The following is a 16,858-nucleotide window of genomic DNA, read 5'->3' as shown; positions in this document are numbered from 1 at the left end:
AGCATCTACCCTGGCCTCAACAAGTATAAGGAGCGTCCCGCTGGTCTCCTCGCCCCCAGAGGGTGCAGGCAGGAGGTGGAGGGGCCTTTTGCGTGAGATGCCCCCGCGTAGGGCTGATCACGCTCTGGGAATCCGAACCGGCCGGCGGTGCCCGCGGAGGAGCAGGACAGGCCGAGGTTGCCGGCGCTCTGGGCTCTGCGGAGCCCGGCCGGGAGCGGAGCGGCTGCCCCGGGCGGGGCGGGCCTCGCGCTGCTTTCCCCCAGAATATTTCTACACAATGGAATCGAGGATTAAAAAATAAGAGGAAGGAAATGAAAGGTGTTCAGTGTTCAAGAACATGACTTTAAGCCCTAAATCCCGATTCCGGGACGGGGAGGTGTATTGTGAGTTAAAGGATTATGCTGGTGTAACATATTACCCCGGATCCCGCATTCCCCCAGGGATAATTAGGACATAGTTTGGGTAAATTGCAAACTAAGACAGCAGGATAAATACAGCCGCCGCGGGCTGCTTCCCTGCTGCAGGAAACCTGCCTGGGCATTTGAAGATATTTAAGTGTTTGTCATTTTCTCCTGTTCTTTCATTTTACTTCTCAGTTTTCCCCTTTCTTCTGTTCCCTTTTCTTCTCCTCGTTCCTCCGAAAGCCCCGATCTGTCGGGACGTGCTGGCAGGAGGTCACCCCGCCGTGCTGCCAACCTAGCTCTCATCGAGGCTGCGGCTCCCGCGCTGCCTCTGGCCTCGTCCGCGCTGGGCGCCCGTCGGGGACAACGGGGGCGGCCGCCACCGCCGCCCAGCGGACACGGGCGGCCCTGCACCTCTTTCGGGCCCGCCGCCTCTGCTCCCTCACCGGCCTCCGGGCGTAGCACCGGCGCCTAAAGCCCGGCGGCAAACCGTGCGGCTGGCTGCCCCTGGCTGCCCGCAGGGCCGCTGGCGGCCATGTGGGACCGTCGGGACGGAGCGGGCGATGCTCGGTAGCAACGGGCTGCCCGCGGACGGGCTTCCCTGCCGTGGAAAAACTTCTTCCGAAGTGCGGCAGAGGGGCAGGGAGCTGTCCCACCGCACTACCCTTCGGGTGTGGCACCGGTGAATCCCAGGGAAGCACTGCGATTTATACCAGCGAGGACCCAGAAGCTCCTCGCCCCCCTCCATACGAGGGAAGGCCGGCCCCAAGCCGTCAGAAGCGGAGGCGAAGGCCGCGGCACTCTCCACCTTGGCATCTCTCATGTCGGGGCGCAGCTTCGCATCCCGCACCACTGTCCTGGGGCTGTGGCATCTCACGTCGGATCCAAACACTCGCAACGAGTTACCGGTTGGACACAGTCTCTCGCTCCCGCTGAGCTCCCCAAACGCTCCTCGCACTTCTCCGCAGCTCTGAGCGGGACAGCTTCCCCAAGAAACAAAACGCAATGGGAAATGGGGTGGTGGAGGCGCACCCACCCACGACCTGCCACCACATCCGGACAGCACTCTGCAGGGCCGGACGGGACTCTCCCGGTACGGGGCAGGCAGAACGATGAAGAAGTTAGGAAGGACCCTCGTGTCCTCACTCGCCGCTCCTCGCTCGAGGCTGGCGGCGGGCTCCCCATCACCGGGACAGCCTCTGTGTGTGGGGCGGGGATGCCAGTGGCCCTACACCTAAGGTAGCTCCTAGTGCCCTCGCTGAAGACCAGCACCCGAAAAATCCCTCTTGGGCTCATCCTGCCCTAATCTTTCCCTGCGCCTCCACTGCTGTGTCCAGTTCCCCTGTGCCCCCGAAGTTTGGCGCCGCGGATGTTGTTCTGGGGGGTGATTGGGTCTCGGGGCTACTGGAGACCGGGAAGAGAGGTGTCGGGCAGTGCTTCATAGGACCCTGGAAATGGCAATTCCTACTAAAATAAAACTCGGAGAACTCTAAATCATTCATTATCACCCTTATAATTACTCTTCTAATTAGCTTAACACGCTGCTTCATCAGGATTAATACGACGTCTTGTCGCTGGCACTTCCTATTATTCTGACATTTAACCAGGGAACCGTCCCAGGAGCACCGGACGATACTCTCCGGAGGGATCAGCTCCGGTGACCGGGGGAATGGGGGCCCGACGGGGCGGCGGCGGCGGCGGCGTGGACAGGTCCGGGAGGGAGCCGGGGCGCGCCCCCGCCTCCCGCGGCCGTGCCCGCCGCCGCCGCTGATTGGCTACGGCCCGCGCTGCGTCAGCCCCCTCGCGGCCCTCCGCCAATGGGGGCGGGCGGCGGCGGCGGCAAAAGCCCGGGTTTATAATAAACGGCGGGGGGGCCGCGGCGGCCGTGACGTCACGGGGGGAGTCGCCGCCGCCGAGAGGAGCTCGGTGGGCACGGGCGGGCGCGCCGCAGTGGCCGGTGTCCGCCCCGCTCCGCGCCCGCAACTTCCCGCAACAAAGTTGGGTAGCGGCGAGCCGGCCCGGCGGCGATGTGGTGCTCGGCGGGGGCCCCGCGTTAGTGTCGCCCGCGCCGCCGGTGCGCTGATTGGGGTAACCCAGTTCCGCCCCCCTCCACATCCCTTCTCCTCCACCCCCGGTGAGACCCCCGCGGCCGCCCACGGGGATGCGGACGCGGCGCTGAACGGTCCGCCATGGAGGGGCCGAGCGGGTCCAGCTTCGGGATAGACACGATCCTGTCGGGTGGCAGCACCGGCAGCCCCGGAGTCATGAACGGAGATTTTCGCCCCCACGGCGACGGCCGGCCGGCGGATTTTAGGAGCCAGGCCACGCCGTCCCCCTGCTCGGAAATCGACACGGTGGGGACGGCGCCCTCGTCGCCCATCTCGGTGAGCATGGAGCACCCCGAGCAGCACCTGGGGGTGGCGGAAAGCCTCCCGCCGCCGCCGCACCACCTCCACCTCGGCCCGCACCCGCCGCCACCGCCGCCGAGTTTGCAGCCGTCGCCCCCGCAGCCGCCGCCGCCCCAGCTGGGCTCGGCCAGCTCCGGCCCCAGGACTTCCACATCTTCTTTTTTAATTAAGGACATTTTGGGCGACAGCAAACCGCTGGCGGCGTGTGCACCTTACAGTACCAGCGTCCCCTCTCCCCATCACACTCCCAAGCAGGAGGGCAGCGCGGCCCCGGAGAGCTTCAGGCCCAAACTCGAGCAGGAGGACGGCAAAGCCAAGCTCGACAAGCGCGACGACACGCAGGGGGACATCAAATGCCACGGTAAGTACGGCCCGGCCCGACTCCGCACCGCCTCGGCCGCCGGTACAATCGGGGCTGCGGCGTTCGGCCTTATCGATGAAACGAAAACCGTGGGGAAAATCTGCGGTAGGAGCTCGCTCTGCCGGGGCCACTCGGTGATCCTCGCTACCGCGGGGATAAGGTCGGTAGGAAATTAAATCGCTTTTTTTTTCTTTCTTTCTTTTTTTTTTTTTTTTTTTAATTTAATATCTGTTGGTCTTTCCTACTCTTTTTATTTCCTTTTTTTTTTTTTTCAAATTTAGCTTCCCTGTTTTTAAGAAAATAGCCCAAGCAGTGAGATCGCATGGGAAATCAGACTGTATTTATTTTTAATGCAAATGCGCATAAATGATTCTCCAGCTTTCTAAGAACCGGCTGCTCAGCTGCACTTACTGCCTTCAGCCTTTTCATTTTTGCTAATTCGATCTAAAATAAAATTAAGATTAAAAATTCCACTTCCCCAGCAATCAATAACAAATAAACGAAAAAACTCACAACTTTTAATTAAAAATAAAATAATAATAAGAAGAACTCGGCCCGCTGTCGGCAGAGGGAGGTTGAAGGGCTTTGTGCGTTTGGCAAAATCCTCGCGTTTCCTCTGCGCCTGGATAGAAGGTTTATTTTCCCGTCTTTAATTTTTTTCTTTTTTTTTCTTTTTCTTTTTTTTTTTAATTAAGGATTTCGTGCTGATGGGGAAGCCCCCGCTGTGCGGGGTTCGGAAATGAAAATAGCGATGTGCGCTTGGGAAGGGGAAGGGAGGAAAGGAGTAAGGAAAGGCGAGCATGGAGAGGAGATATTTTCCCTTCGGCGTCGGCAGAGCTGCCCTCCCCGCAGGCAGCCCGGTGCATCCGAGAGGCAACAGGACACATTTTCCTTATTTTGCCGAACTGAGCTATTTTTGCCAGGCTCAGAGCAACGAGGTGCCCGCGAGTGCCGCTCGTTTTGCTCTTTAGCATTAGCATACGAGTGCCCAAAACAGATGTACAGTCTGGTCTGGCCATTTTTGTGTGCACCAACCTCCCCAGTGGGTCAATTAGGGAGATTATTGTTCTTCCTGCGGGGAAGATCAAGGAGCGCCACAAACCCGGGCCCGAGTAGAGCCGGATTGACAGATCGATTTCCCGGCGTTTCGGGCCGGGGGGAGAGGGCGAGAAAACAACGAAAGCCCTGTAGTTGGCAAGCGGAGAGTGGAGATCCCGCCGTTTCCCGGACGGGCTCGCCGCCGCCGCCCCCCGCCATACTTGACCGTTCTCCCCGTGCCCCGGAGGAGCCCACGGGGAGGGGTCGGCGGGGCCCGGTAACCGCGGCGGGGCGGGGCGGGGGCCGAGCCGGTGTCCCCCCAGCCCTCACCGCGCTTCGGCTCGCTCGCAGGGACAAAGGAGGAGGGCGATCGGGAGATCAGCAGCAGCCGGGACAGCCCGCCGGTGCGTGCCAAGAAGCCTCGGAAGGCACGGACCGCCTTCTCCGACCACCAGCTCAACCAGTTGGAGCGCAGCTTCGAGCGGCAGAAGTACCTGAGCGTGCAGGACCGCATGGACTTGGCCGCCGCCCTCAACCTCACCGACACGCAGGTCAAAACCTGGTACCAGAACCGGAGGTAAGACGGGCCCAGGCGCCGCGACGGCCCAGGGTCTCCCCGGAGAACCGGGGGGCGGGAAGGCGCCGCTGGGTTCCTGTCCGCGGTAGCCCAGGGTGGTGCGGGGAGCTCCCGATGGTTGCCCCGCGCCCTCCCCGGCGGCGGGCTGGGGGGTCCGGCCCCTGTCACCGCTGCCGTAATTTTCTGTCTCATTACATACGGTAGCAGCCACCCTAATTCTGTCGCAAACCATTAGCGTCAGCGCTCTGCGATCTAACTGTGTACCAGGGTTATTAATTTGGCCGTAGTCGCCGTATGCATGTGTCCTGGAGTGCGGGGCTGGGAGGGGGAACCGGGCACAGCCGGGAGGATCGCACCGTGTGCGGGCCCACGGGGCCGGTGCGCCTCGTCGGGGCCCCGGTGGTGCGGGGTCGCGCAGGGGAGGGGGCTCGCCACCTGTGGACTCCCGCGAAACCGGGTTAGGTGCCCCATCGTGGCGCCCGCCCTGCAGCCGCCTCTTGCTCCTCCCGGCAGGACGAAGTGGAAGCGGCAGACGGCGGTGGGCCTGGAGCTGCTGGCTGAGGCCGGGAACTACTCAGCACTGCAGCGGATGTTCCCCTCGCCTTATTTCTATCACCCCAGCCTGCTGGGCAGCATGGACAGTACGACGGCGGCCGCGGCGGCCGCAGCCATGTACAGCAGCATGTACCGGACTCCCCCCGCACCGCATCCCCAGCTCCAGCGGCCACTGGTGCCGCGGGTGCTGATCCACGGGCTGGGGCCCGGTGGGCAGCCGGCCCTCAACCCCCTGGCCAACCCCATGCCCGGCACCCCGCACCCTCGGTGAAACGGCACCGCGGTCCCCGCAACGAGCCCTTCCCCTCCCCGTCCCCAAACAAGCCCCAGCACCGCAGAGGAGGAAGCGAGGGGAAGCCGAGGGGCAGGAGCTTCTGCAGGCAGCCACCGGCCACCGAGGGAGGCGATCAGTCAGAGCAGGGACTCTTGAACCGTGAACCCAGAGCCAAGCCCGTAAGTGAAACGACCACACGCGGGGGAAGGCGGGCAGAGCCGCGGGGCGACCCGCCGACCTCGGCTCCTGCGAGGCAGGACTTGGAGCTCGGAGAGAGAGAGGGACGGAGGGGGTGGAGGAGGAAGAGGGAGAGGGAGCCCGAGCCCGCCGGAGAGACTAACGGCTGCGGAGGACGGAGGGAATGAGAGCGCCTCGACCCCCGCCCGGCAGAGAAGACCGGGGAAACGGAGAACTTTGCACTGATTTTTCTCATGACCTTTTTTTTTTTTTCTTATTGCAAAGTGGCATGCTCCCTAATGCGAACAGAATTGTACAGACCGAGTGCTGAGTGCTATATCATATTTATTATATGTCGTCCAAAAAAAGGAGAAAAAATTTCACTTCTATACGTTAGTTTAAAACGAACGAACGTGGTTCTTCCCTATCCCTTTTCATGTCTTTTTGGATTCAGTAAAATAAATGCTTAGATGATAAAATATAGATTTTTTTTTGTGACTGAAAAATTACAGGGGAAAGCAAAGCAAAAAAGAAATAAACTTTATCTTTTTTTTAACAAACTTGAAAATTCAAGGTAGCTAATTTCTCCGTGACAAGAACTCAAGAAATTCAGAGTAGAAAAGGCAGATGCCACTTTTTAATTTTCAGTATTATACTGAATATATTTTGAGTTTTAGGCTTGTTGTTTCTTAACTGGCGCTGTTTTTCCCTATCTGTATTTTAAAGGAAAATCAAATCCCCCTGCAGGTGTCGTGCCCCTCGCTGTTATTTTAAGCACCTGGGCAGGGTGGCGGCGGGTAGAGGCTCTGGCCCTTGGGGGCGGGCGCGACGGGACCGTGCAGGACGTGGGGATGTGGCCCCGGCCCGGCAGCTGTCTCTGCACGGAGCTGGGACAGGCAGCGAGCGCCGGCGGTCGGGGTGAGTAACGAGGGAAAACAGGCAGGGAGGGCAGAGGGGTCCCGGCGGACACGGAGCTCCCGAGCCCCGCTGGCCTTTGAACTTTATTGCTGTGTGTGCCCGTTCCACCCGCCCTTTCCCCTGGCAGGCATCTTTCCTGCCGAGCGCCTCCCTTCCCCATGCTGGCCTGGGCTGCCCGGCCACCGGGTCCCCCGGGGGCAGAGGGGACGCGGATTGGGACTGGGGGCTGTGACCCTCCACTGGGCTCCGGGGACGGCTCTGTCCCCAGCCTTTGGAGATGAACACCCCTCTGCGAAATTAGAAAGTTATACAGCAATTACCCATAAAACATTCATAAAGTCCCATGTTATCCTCTCCTCTGAGGGTTTGGCGCTTTTTTTTTTCCCCCTCTCTATTTTTGCTCGTGAGTCCCCTTTCTTTTGAGACAGAAGTGGAAAAAAAAAGACCAACAAAAACAAAAACCAACAACAAACGAAAAAAGGAAAAGAGAAGCCTCCGGGCACGTTTATTTGGGCTTTGCTAATTAGCGAGCGGCTTGCTGATTTCTGTGCTAATAAATTCGCGCTAAAACCATATTGACCTTTGCCTTGATCTAACAAAAGGGGAGCGGGTCGGGAACGCCCACTTCGGTTTTCGCCCGTGTTGTGGCGGCCGCTGACTGTTCTCCCGCATCTCCGCCGTGGCCCCCAAATACCCCCTGCAGGAACGACCCGGGAGGGGGTCCCTAAGTGGCCAGAGAAATCTGTCTGCCCCGCATTGCCACCGAGGTTTTCCCAGGAAACGCATCCTTTGCGGGCTGGGGAAGGAGGTAGGAAATTCTGGGCTCGTTAGGGCCTTTTCTTGAGTCTAAGCAACGAGTCTTTCACGAAAGGAGGCAATGCAGCTGAAAAAGCTAGTCCCAGGTCGTTGTTCGTGGTGCCTCGGTTTTGACTGCATAAATTCTCTGAAAAGTAGTGAAAACAAGGAAGGAAAGTTCATGCAAAATAGACGTGTCCCCCTCGCAGGCAGGGCCGGCCGCGGGGTGCCCACCGGGCCAGGGGCCTCTCGGTGCTTTGGGAACGGCAGAGGGAAGTAGCGAGAGAGGAGAGGGGAGCGTGGCAAGGCTGTCGGTGCAGTGTCGGATGCTGTCTGAAGCAGGGGCTGCCAGAGGAGAGGGGCGAGGAACCACCACCTCCCCTGAAACGTGTTTCTAGACCCAACTGGAAAGTAGCTGTAAGCCGGAGGAGGTTTGGAGCAGGAATCGCTCTCTTTCACTCCTCTTTTCCCCATTTGGGAAGTGGGCCTTTGTCCCGCTCCCAATTCGCACCGGGATGGAGCCGACTCGAGGTCAGGCTGCCTCGAGATGGGGAAGGAACGGACTCCGTTGCTTGTTTAAACCCTACGGCACACGGGCCCGCATTTCAGCGCGCTGCGGCAGGACAAAGAGCCAGCCGGGCGTCGGGCCGGAATGCGCGGGGCCGCCTCCAGCGCGGGGAACGGCACGGCGCGGGGCCAGAGACCGGGCGCGGCTTGGCGCCTTTGGCTGCCATGCCTTCCCAAACGCGCCGGCCGGGTTTCGTCCCGCTTTCCTTTCTCGGGCAACCGTTTTCGCCGCGGCGCCAGATTTGGTGCCGAGCGGCTGAATTCCTGCAGTCCCGGTCCCTCTCAGCCCTCAGCCCCTTCTGGGCCAAGGCCTGCTCTCGGCCCTGGAAGGGGTTGTGCACAAACAACCGAACCCATCTGTTGCCAGACGAACGGGATGGGCTCTCTCAGCCTTAAACAGCGGGAAATATTGGCACCCGCCGGAAAAGAGCTGGCTGTTGGTGCGCTTGGAGTGGAAACAATCTGTGAGGCTGTAGCAGAGCTGTCAGTACGCGAGGGACCGCGGCAGCCCGCGGGGTGGCCAGGAGAGTTTGCCTTCCCCGCACCGGACAGCAGTCCGCAAGGAGCGGAGCAGCTCCGGCCCCTCCAGACGCGGAGACTCCTGCACCTCGCCGGGCGGCTGCGGCCCCGCCCGCGCTCAGCACCACGGACAGCTCCGGGCGGCGCCGGCGGGCTCGGCCCGCACCCAGCGTCCCGTCCCGCGGGACCTCCCGGCCTTCCACAGGCCGTGCTCGGCCGGGCAGCTCGGGAGTCTCCCGTCCACCCGGACCTCGTGGCCACCTCCCACGGTGCTTGTCGGCGGGCGATGGTGAAGATGGAGGAGGCTGACACAGTCTCCGGATGCCGAAGAGCCACTTGGTTCGTCTCCCCGCCACCCACCACCCGGGAGAGAGCCTCTGCCCTCTCCTGGGCCTGGCTCTTCGGCCCTGAGCTGCGGCTGTGTGCCAAACGTTTGAGCGTTGCCTCTGCACCAGCAGGAGGGTTGAAAAGCGGGACGGGGCCGCTCCGCTTCCCCTGTGTCTCATCACTCCGGTTTAACACCGGCGCGGCCGCAGTGAGACCTGGGAGACCCTTTGGACACCCTGTGCCTGGTTCCCCTTTGGTTGGTTTCTTCTGGGCCGTGGTATGTGTTTTGCAGGTGAGCACGGCACAGGAGGCTTCTTCGGGGAACCCCTGGTACGCTCAGGCAGGTTTCGGCGACTCACTGGGCTCCTGCTCTGGGCTGAGCCCTCCCGGCAGCTAAGCCATGGGCAGGCTGCTCCGCCGCCCTTGGCTGATGGTCTCGCAGGATGCAACAGCAGGATGATGTTTAATTACTTCACCCTCTCGGGGAATTAGCTTGGCCATAGTTAGAGCAAAAAGTGAGAAGGGGAGCTCCTCTGGAGTGGGGTACAGAGACAAGCACTGTCTTTGCCTCTCTGAGAGTGCTTGCCCTGGCGCCTGTGTGGAAGCTGGGTGCTCGGGACCTGAATCCGCTTTCCCACTCGAGCAAGCGAGTCCGGCGCAGACGATGGGAACCAGTAAGCAGCACGGAATGGAGTTACTTGCCGTGCCGGTCACCCTGGTTGCATTTACACACCACCTGCATGTAACGCCGTTTTGGTGCTCTGGCTCTTGGCTATCCCTCCGGCAGGTTTTACTGTTTCTTGTTAGGGTGGGTTTTTAACTTTTGTTATTTTTTATTTTCTTTCTTTGCAGAATTTACCTTCCTCCAAATTCACATTACACTTTTGTGCAAATGTGCGTTGTAAGTCACCCTATGTTCTAATTGCAGCCCACTCGAAAACTTCGGTTCCAGCCCAGAGCGTGGAGTGAGTGCAGCTAGGCTGAGCTCACCTGTGGAAAAGGCAAAACCCTTTACAATGTAAGAAATTTTCCTAGCCTAGGGGTGTCGGGGGTGAGCGGCGAATAACCGTTTCGCGTTGGAATTACACATTTTCCCCCTCTTCTGTTCTGTCTTGCTGCTAAACCCATGTCTCCCGCCGGTGACACCACCGGGTTTCTTCCCCAGCATCTGGTTTATCGTGGAGCTCCGTCTGCGAGGAAAAGGGGGTACGGGTAATCTGGTCTGCCGGGATGGACCTTTGCCCTCGTCCCGCGGGAGGAGCCGCCTGCTCTGTTTAGGGGATAGCATCGAAATGACTCCCACAGTCCCTGGAGGGGCACAGCTGATGGGGCCGGAGACCCATCGGGACCGGCGGGGGTCGGGCGGGCGACCCCGAAGGCGTCTCTCCCCCGTGCCCCCATTTCACGAAAAAGCCCCGAACTTCTCTCCTCCCTTGGGCTGCTCCTGCCGTCCAACGGGCCGTGGGGCAGCCGGAGCCGGTGCCTGTCTCTGCGTGTTTCCAGCCGGAGAGCAGGTCCAGCCAAGCGCCCATCGCATTAAAACTGCCTTTCCATATTCATATGCCCTATTTTTCACAAGTCGCTTCTATTAATGGAAGCGCACAAACGCCGGTCCTCAAAATTTGCGGATTTCAAAGGAACCCAAGTGAGGCGCTTTGCGCTGGCAGCGATGGGTGCGGGGCTCGACGGGACGCCCGGCGCTCCCCCGCCACGGCCGCGCCCTTCCCGGGAGGGGCCGCGCTGTGCCGGGGCGCAGCCGCGGGCCCCTGTTGCGGCGCTCCCGGCGGCCCCCTCGCTGCCTCGGGCTGTGCCCCGCGGGATCGGCGCTCCCGGACCGAGCACACAGAAGTTGTCCGAGACTGTCTCGTTCACTCGTCTCTGGGAGCCCATGTAGGGCGCTTTAATTGCCACATTTTCAAACCGAGGTAATGGTGGGGCTGTCTTAGTAATTACCTTAATGAGATAACACCTTTCCTTCCCTGAACCTACTCATTATCACGCTTCTTTTTCAAATTCCAACTACAAAGAGCTATACTTGTAAAAAAAAAAAAAAAAAAAAAAGGAAAGAAAAAGGGGGGGTGAAGAGCTCTGAAATTTGTTGGAGGTCTCTTTCTCTTGAAACAAGCACCTTCCATGGATCTCTAGCATATGAACAGAGAACTGTACCCAGTTCTGGGAAAGGTTGACTAGAAGTAAACTAAACATCTGGGGTACCCCTTAATTATTCTTGGTTGGTGTCTTTAGTTTGACCTGTAGGGATGTGAGGGTGTCAAAGTGATGAATTTTAAGATGTTGGGCTGTGAAGACGTGCAGCTGCAAGACTGATGGGTTTAGGAAGGGAATGGTAACAAGGTTAGCTGCATGTGAAGTGTGAATTGAGATTTTTGCAAAGAGACTGTGATTGCAGATGGGCATAATGTTGTACCCTTGCATGAAATCTTGCTATTATTGTATAATGGTCAGACAGAGTGTGAAATGACTTATTACTTTACTTTTATTCTTTAATGAAGTTGGGTAGGGAAGGAGAACTACCAGGAAATTGATAGTGGTGGTGCACAGAAACTATATGACAGGTGCTGATACATTAAATATTTATTTAGTTTTTTGTCACAAACCCCCTCCCAATTTTATGCTATATCAGAAAGCAAACAAAAATACAACTAGTGGATCTAGACAGTGAAGAAGATGCGCAGAATGAGAATAATAATTTCTTCTCCATTCTCACTTTCTGCAGTATATGTGAAGTGGGCGTTTCTCTGTGGCAGTGTAGCATATATATAATCTATGTAAAATATGAGACACAGATATCTAGATCCAGGCTGTGCACACATGGTTTCTATGTAGGTTTTCAGCTGTTCAACATGTGTGTCTCTTCTAGACCTTGCTGCAGGCATGCAGTGATTTGTACACTCCTATGCCCTCATGTAAATTCAAGTGTCCTTTTCTTCAGCTTGACATGCATTTGTAAATACCTCTCACTTCCTTCCATACCAGGCGCAGGTATCCACATGGATATCATTCTAAAAACATGCAGGACAGCATCTGCCTCTTAGTTTTGTACAGCAGCGTGTGGATACATCTGGGCATCTAGTGTGGGTGGGCAGATTAGCTGGCATCTTATCACTTGTTTCACTTGCAATCAGGGTAAAGCACCTATTACCAGAATTTGATTCAGTTGTGCAGCTGCATTGGTCTTGATGAATATGGAGTGAGGAAAAGGAACTAGAGCTGCTCCCTCAGGATACTGTCCTTAAAAAGAGGATTTCCCAGGTGACCAACCTCAGGATGCCACCACTGAGAACAGTGTGGCAAATCCTGCACTTAGTGAGTTGTCTCTCTCTAAGAGACAACTTACTGCTGCTCTCTGAAGAGCAGCTTCATCTCACTGTTTGAATATACACAGTAGAGGCACAGCTTCTTGTATGCCTTCCCCTATGGAAGAATACAGCTCAAAGAGCTTCAACCAGCACCCCTCCTGCACTGCCCTCCCCAGACCTTGTCCCCAGAGCCAGCACAGCCCTTTGTCTGTGAGTTTTTGCCCTGTATTTTCTGTGGAGTCTGGCACTGTTATATTTTAATCTGAGGTCCGGAAGAACAGGTAATTTGAAGAAAACTTGGGAATAATTGCCTACCTCTTCTGCATTAGCATACAGTGTAATAATGATGGAAGGAATGTGTGAAACAGAGAATACATCTGAGGCCTCATCTTTGTCCTTACAATAGTCTTTCAGATTTCCATCTCATATTCTTGCTTCAACATCTGAATAAGTATAGTATTTCAGTCTTGAAGCCTGTTTCCATTAAGTCAACTCTGTTGTAGGGTTTGTTTAAAGCAGGATAGTGACCTGATGTAACACTGCCCGTGGAAGTGGTGCAAACGCATTGAGGGGCACTAAAGGTTCCCCATGACACAAAAGCACATAGAGTAGCAGCTCCCTGTCAGATTTAAAGCCTGATAGACTAGCAGGCATGCTGTAGCTTTAAATACTTTGATTTTGTTATGTGAAGGTTTAACAAGAAGAATTCCTGAAAGTTTTAAAGGCTGCCTGGTAAAAGTGATGAATCAGTGCCTGAGTATGTAGGAAGGTGAGTTGTCACAGCAGACACTGCTACCCTAGCACTGTGAAAGAAACGGGCAGCTTCTTTCCAACTGGTGCTCTAAAGCAGGACAGAGCAATGTGGGAAATAAATGCTGTCAAAACTCCCTGTTTTGGGGATTTGTCACTAGTAATTTGGCTGGATCCTGTGTGTTCAAGTACCATCGCTGTTCCTAGACCAAAACAATGTACTTTGTTTAGATTAGAAGTTCTGAAATAAGGCTGGATTAATATTTCAGCAGAAGCATGATGGGGCCTATGGGAAAAAGCAGCAAAGCAAGTGTCTGCAATGGAGCCCCAGTATGGGCACTGTCAGCTCAACCCGTATTACAACACGTGAGTCTAATAGATTAGTAAGCTTTTCTGCTTAAAACAGTAGGAGTCAAGATAATAACACTGCACACTTTTTATTTATTTCATTCTTCAGCTGTCTTTTTTCCCCCTTACTTTCCCCCCTTTCTCTTTTCCCTCTTTCCTTCTCTCTTCACCTCCCTCTGTTTTGCTGAGCATTCTTCAGCATGCCCTAGGAAGCCCACTCACCTTTCCTGGTTGCTGGTGATGGTCATGGACAACCTGCCTTAACCAGCACACTGGTGTGTGGCTTGGGCAATGCAGCACAAAGTGTGTGTAGCAAAGCTGTGCCTCTTCCATGGAGACTAAGCTCATTACAGTACAGTACTCTAAAACATGCTTAACCTCCCTAGTCTTGGGTGTTGTATCCCAAATCTACTGCAGAGCATGGACACCCCAATTAGCACTTACAATGCACTGTTGACATTTCTCTGGGCCAGCCCAACAGGAATAATTAGATGTGATATCTAACACAAAGTAATTTTTTTTTCCCAGCAGAGGGTACAATGCAAAATGAAAGCAACATCTACTGCAACAGCTCTTGGCCAGATTTGGCTCTTACATACAGTGTTATGTCTGCAGTGTAACTCAGCTGGCTTCTCCAGTCATACACTGTGTGTACCCTGTCTGACTGCCATCAGCCTGACCTGCTGGGATTAGTGCTGGGGCTAAAGCTCTGGATGGGCTGCATGAGAAAGCTGTCTTGAACTTCACAGGCTTGGGAAAGATACTGTACAGCACCCTGTAGGAACCCATGCAAATGTGTGGAAACACTTGCTCAATGTAAGATTTTCTCATGTTGTAAATGTTGGCTGGTGACTCTGAGGCCGGTCTTGCTGTAGTTTCAGCTTCCCATCCTGCTGCACACCAGTGCAAACTCGAGCAGGCTGGATTAGGGACTAGGCAAAGTGTTACTGATGAAACCTTGTTCTAGGCAGCAGTTTGCAGGATAGCAGGGGTAGGATTGCGTTATCATAAATCCCATGCCAGCAAGCCAAAAAGCCTATGGAAAAATACATGTAACAGTAAATCGGGAAGAGCTCTCTGCTGCAATGCAGCAGGCTGTCCTCTGACACTGCTAATTGCAGCAACGCATTGAAAATATAAGTCTATGTAGTGAGTATTCTTACTTGGGTTTGCTACCATTACTTGTCTACTTTCATGCCTTGCAAGCAGGAACTTGGAATGAACTTGGCAGAGTGAAGAGGATATAAAAATGATAATTTTTCATGTAATAGAGATCACATAGAGATTTCCTTTGTAGTTCACAGCATTTCCATTCCAAGATGCTTGGAGAATTGAAGCATACAAATAGAGAAAATCTGCAAGTGTTGTCAGGTATTATTTATGTATTATTATTTTTGTTGGAAAAGACATGTAAATATAAAGAATTAGAAAACAGAGCTACTAAAATAAATTATAATGGAACCCACAATAAATCTAACATGAGAATGAAAGTATAATGAGAACACATTTTCTTCAGCATAAATACAAATCCTGTCTGCATGCTAAAGCCCTATTAATTGGATACTTACTACAGGAATAAATCTTTAAATGTGTAAAAACCCCCCAACTTTCTGCTCTGTGATGAAATATAAATATCACCAGATTTATTAAAGAAAAAATTCTGCTAAATGACTACTTCTCTTCCATACTAATTTATGCTTATGATGCATTTGAAAGGACTCACCCTGATGTGAATATCAGCTGAATGAAGGAACTGTAAAAAGAAAAGGTTTAATGTGCATGACGAGAAGTTGCTTATATCAGGCATGGCAGGTTTCAATGAAGTTTTATACTATAAAATAGAGGAAAGGTGATAGTCTCTTAAGAGACATAATACTTATCCCATGAGTGACATAATAGTTCATAACTCACCAGAGAACAAGGCTCAAGTGAGTCATATATATTTTATGGCACAATTGGGATTAATACCGTACTTCAGAAAGGCATGCATAACCTATTCTATTTATATGGAGAGATGGTTTAAAATTCACCCTCTTCCCTCAGCCTTCTCCTCTCCTTTGGCATCAAGCTGCAAGAGAGGGACTTAGGAAAAATGAGTGAGGACACTGGGTGAGAAACAGACGAGGTATCGAGGTACTGCTACAGCTTCGTCATTTGCCAGAAGCTGCCCTTGTGCTGGCACAGCAGTTCTAAATGCTGATTTTCTAGTGAGAGCTGCCCAGAGCCCCAGAGAAAGAAGCTAGTCCTGAGTGCCTGCACTGAAGGTTTTTTTTATTGGCTGACCTTGGTGTTTTGGTAGGAAGGCAGGAGGTGCTGGCTTCAGTCTCTGCTTGCAGCCTCTATGGTGGAATTCAGTTGCCCCAAATTCCTTCTGCAATGTTACGGTGTTGCCACTGTCCTCAGACGGGTGCCAGGATGCAGTGTGTCAAAAAATAGGACACTTTGAGGTATCTGCTCCTTTTCTATACCAAACAAATGGGGTGTTCAAAGACAATAGATGAGGTGCTAGAGTCTCATCCTGTGAAAATCCCATGTTTTGCTCTCTTGAAGGCCTGTTGTATTCTTTTGGATGGTCTCCTGAAATGTGGCCTGGAGCAGAAATCTAAACCATGAACTTCTTACGTTGCTAAGGAATTATGGCTCTTAAATTGTATCTAAACAGTGGAGACGTTTTAATTCACTGCATCAGCAAAATCACTGGGAAAAACAAAAGCTGCTGGAAGTCTAGAGGTGGCAGGTAACAGTTTGGGAAATTCCTGCATATGGACTGAGGGATGTTGGTGGAGGCCAAGGTGTCACTGGGAACCGAGCTGCATGTGCTCCAGAGAGCTCTTAGTGTTTCTGACATGACCTTACTCATGCTCCTTCCATGCCAAGGGCCCTTGCTGGTCAGTAATCTCACCCATTAGCTACTAAGATAAACCAGTCTGGAACAAGGGATTTACAGGAAAACTGATTTTGCTCCCCCCTGTTTGTGAAAAGGTTCTTTTAGGGCAGAGGGAGATAAGACAGGATGGAGCACCCAAGTGGTGGAAGGAAGAATGTAATTTGGGGCAACTTTGTTGAGATGCATGGGGAGGTTTGGCCAAGGAGGATTTGCTTTCAGCAGCCTCCTATTGCTGAGGAGCCTTGCCCTAGATGGGAGATCAAGCCAGGCATGCAGTCTTGGGGCTGTGCTGGCAGGCTGTGCTCTGTGCAACAGGGCCAAATGAGCTGAATTGGGGAACCCTGCCACCTCCATGGACCCATCACTCCCATATAGAAATCCAGGGCTTTTACACTGGGTATAATATTTGTTTTCATCTGGGTCTGTCCCCTGTGTTTTTAATTTACTGGTTACCCATATGGATCTGTCTGACTGTATTGGGATGGAGCCTGCAAGTGTGTCTAAGGCAGCCCAAGAGCTTGTGCCCTCCCTGGTGTCAGTGGAGAGCTGGAAAACAGCAGCAGGACTTCTGGGACATAGGAAAGCTGGTTGAAGGGATCTGAGCTTCCCCCAGGTCCTCTCTTTGGTTTTTTACCCCTT

At 54.2% G+C, this 16,858-nt stretch overlaps 2 protein-coding genes across 10 annotated transcripts in view; both read left to right on the top strand.

Annotated features, from left to right (window-relative positions):
* LOC126635764 (uncharacterized) overlaps positions 1-1,001 on the top strand; it is a 59,743-nt gene extending 58,742 nt beyond the window's left edge. For 7 of the 8 annotated variants that reach the window (XM_050307279.1, XM_050307281.1, XM_050307282.1 and 4 more), the window contains one exon: positions 645-1,001. In XM_050307279.1, the coding sequence (XP_050163236.1) occupies positions 645-863 (219 nt within the window). In that variant the 3' untranslated portion in view covers positions 864-1,001. The other variant, XM_050307283.1, reaches the window with a different exon arrangement.
* Positions 1,002-2,309: 1,308 nt separating this feature from the next.
* Positions 2,310-16,858, top strand: part of BARHL2 (BarH like homeobox 2) — an 81,589-nt gene continuing 67,040 nt past the window's right edge. For both annotated transcript variants that reach the window (XM_050307277.1, XM_050307276.1), the window contains exons 1-3: positions 2,310-3,170; positions 4,560-4,785; positions 5,299-6,709. In XM_050307277.1, coding sequence (XP_050163234.1) covers positions 2,591-3,170; positions 4,560-4,785; positions 5,299-5,611 — 1,119 coding nt within the window. In that variant the 5' untranslated portion in view covers positions 2,310-2,590 and the 3' untranslated portion in view covers positions 5,612-6,709. The remainder of the gene's footprint in view (positions 3,171-4,559; positions 4,786-5,298; positions 6,710-16,858) is intronic.

This window comes from Myiozetetes cayanensis, unplaced genomic scaffold (genome assembly GCF_022539395.1).
Source record: "Myiozetetes cayanensis isolate MyiCay16 unplaced genomic scaffold, myiCay2020 scf12, whole genome shotgun sequence".
NCBI classification, from domain to species: Eukaryota; Metazoa; Chordata; class Aves; order Passeriformes; family Tyrannidae; genus Myiozetetes; species Myiozetetes cayanensis.
The sequence above is the reverse complement of the archived record's forward strand: the minus strand, read 5'-3'. Positions and strand labels throughout refer to the sequence as shown.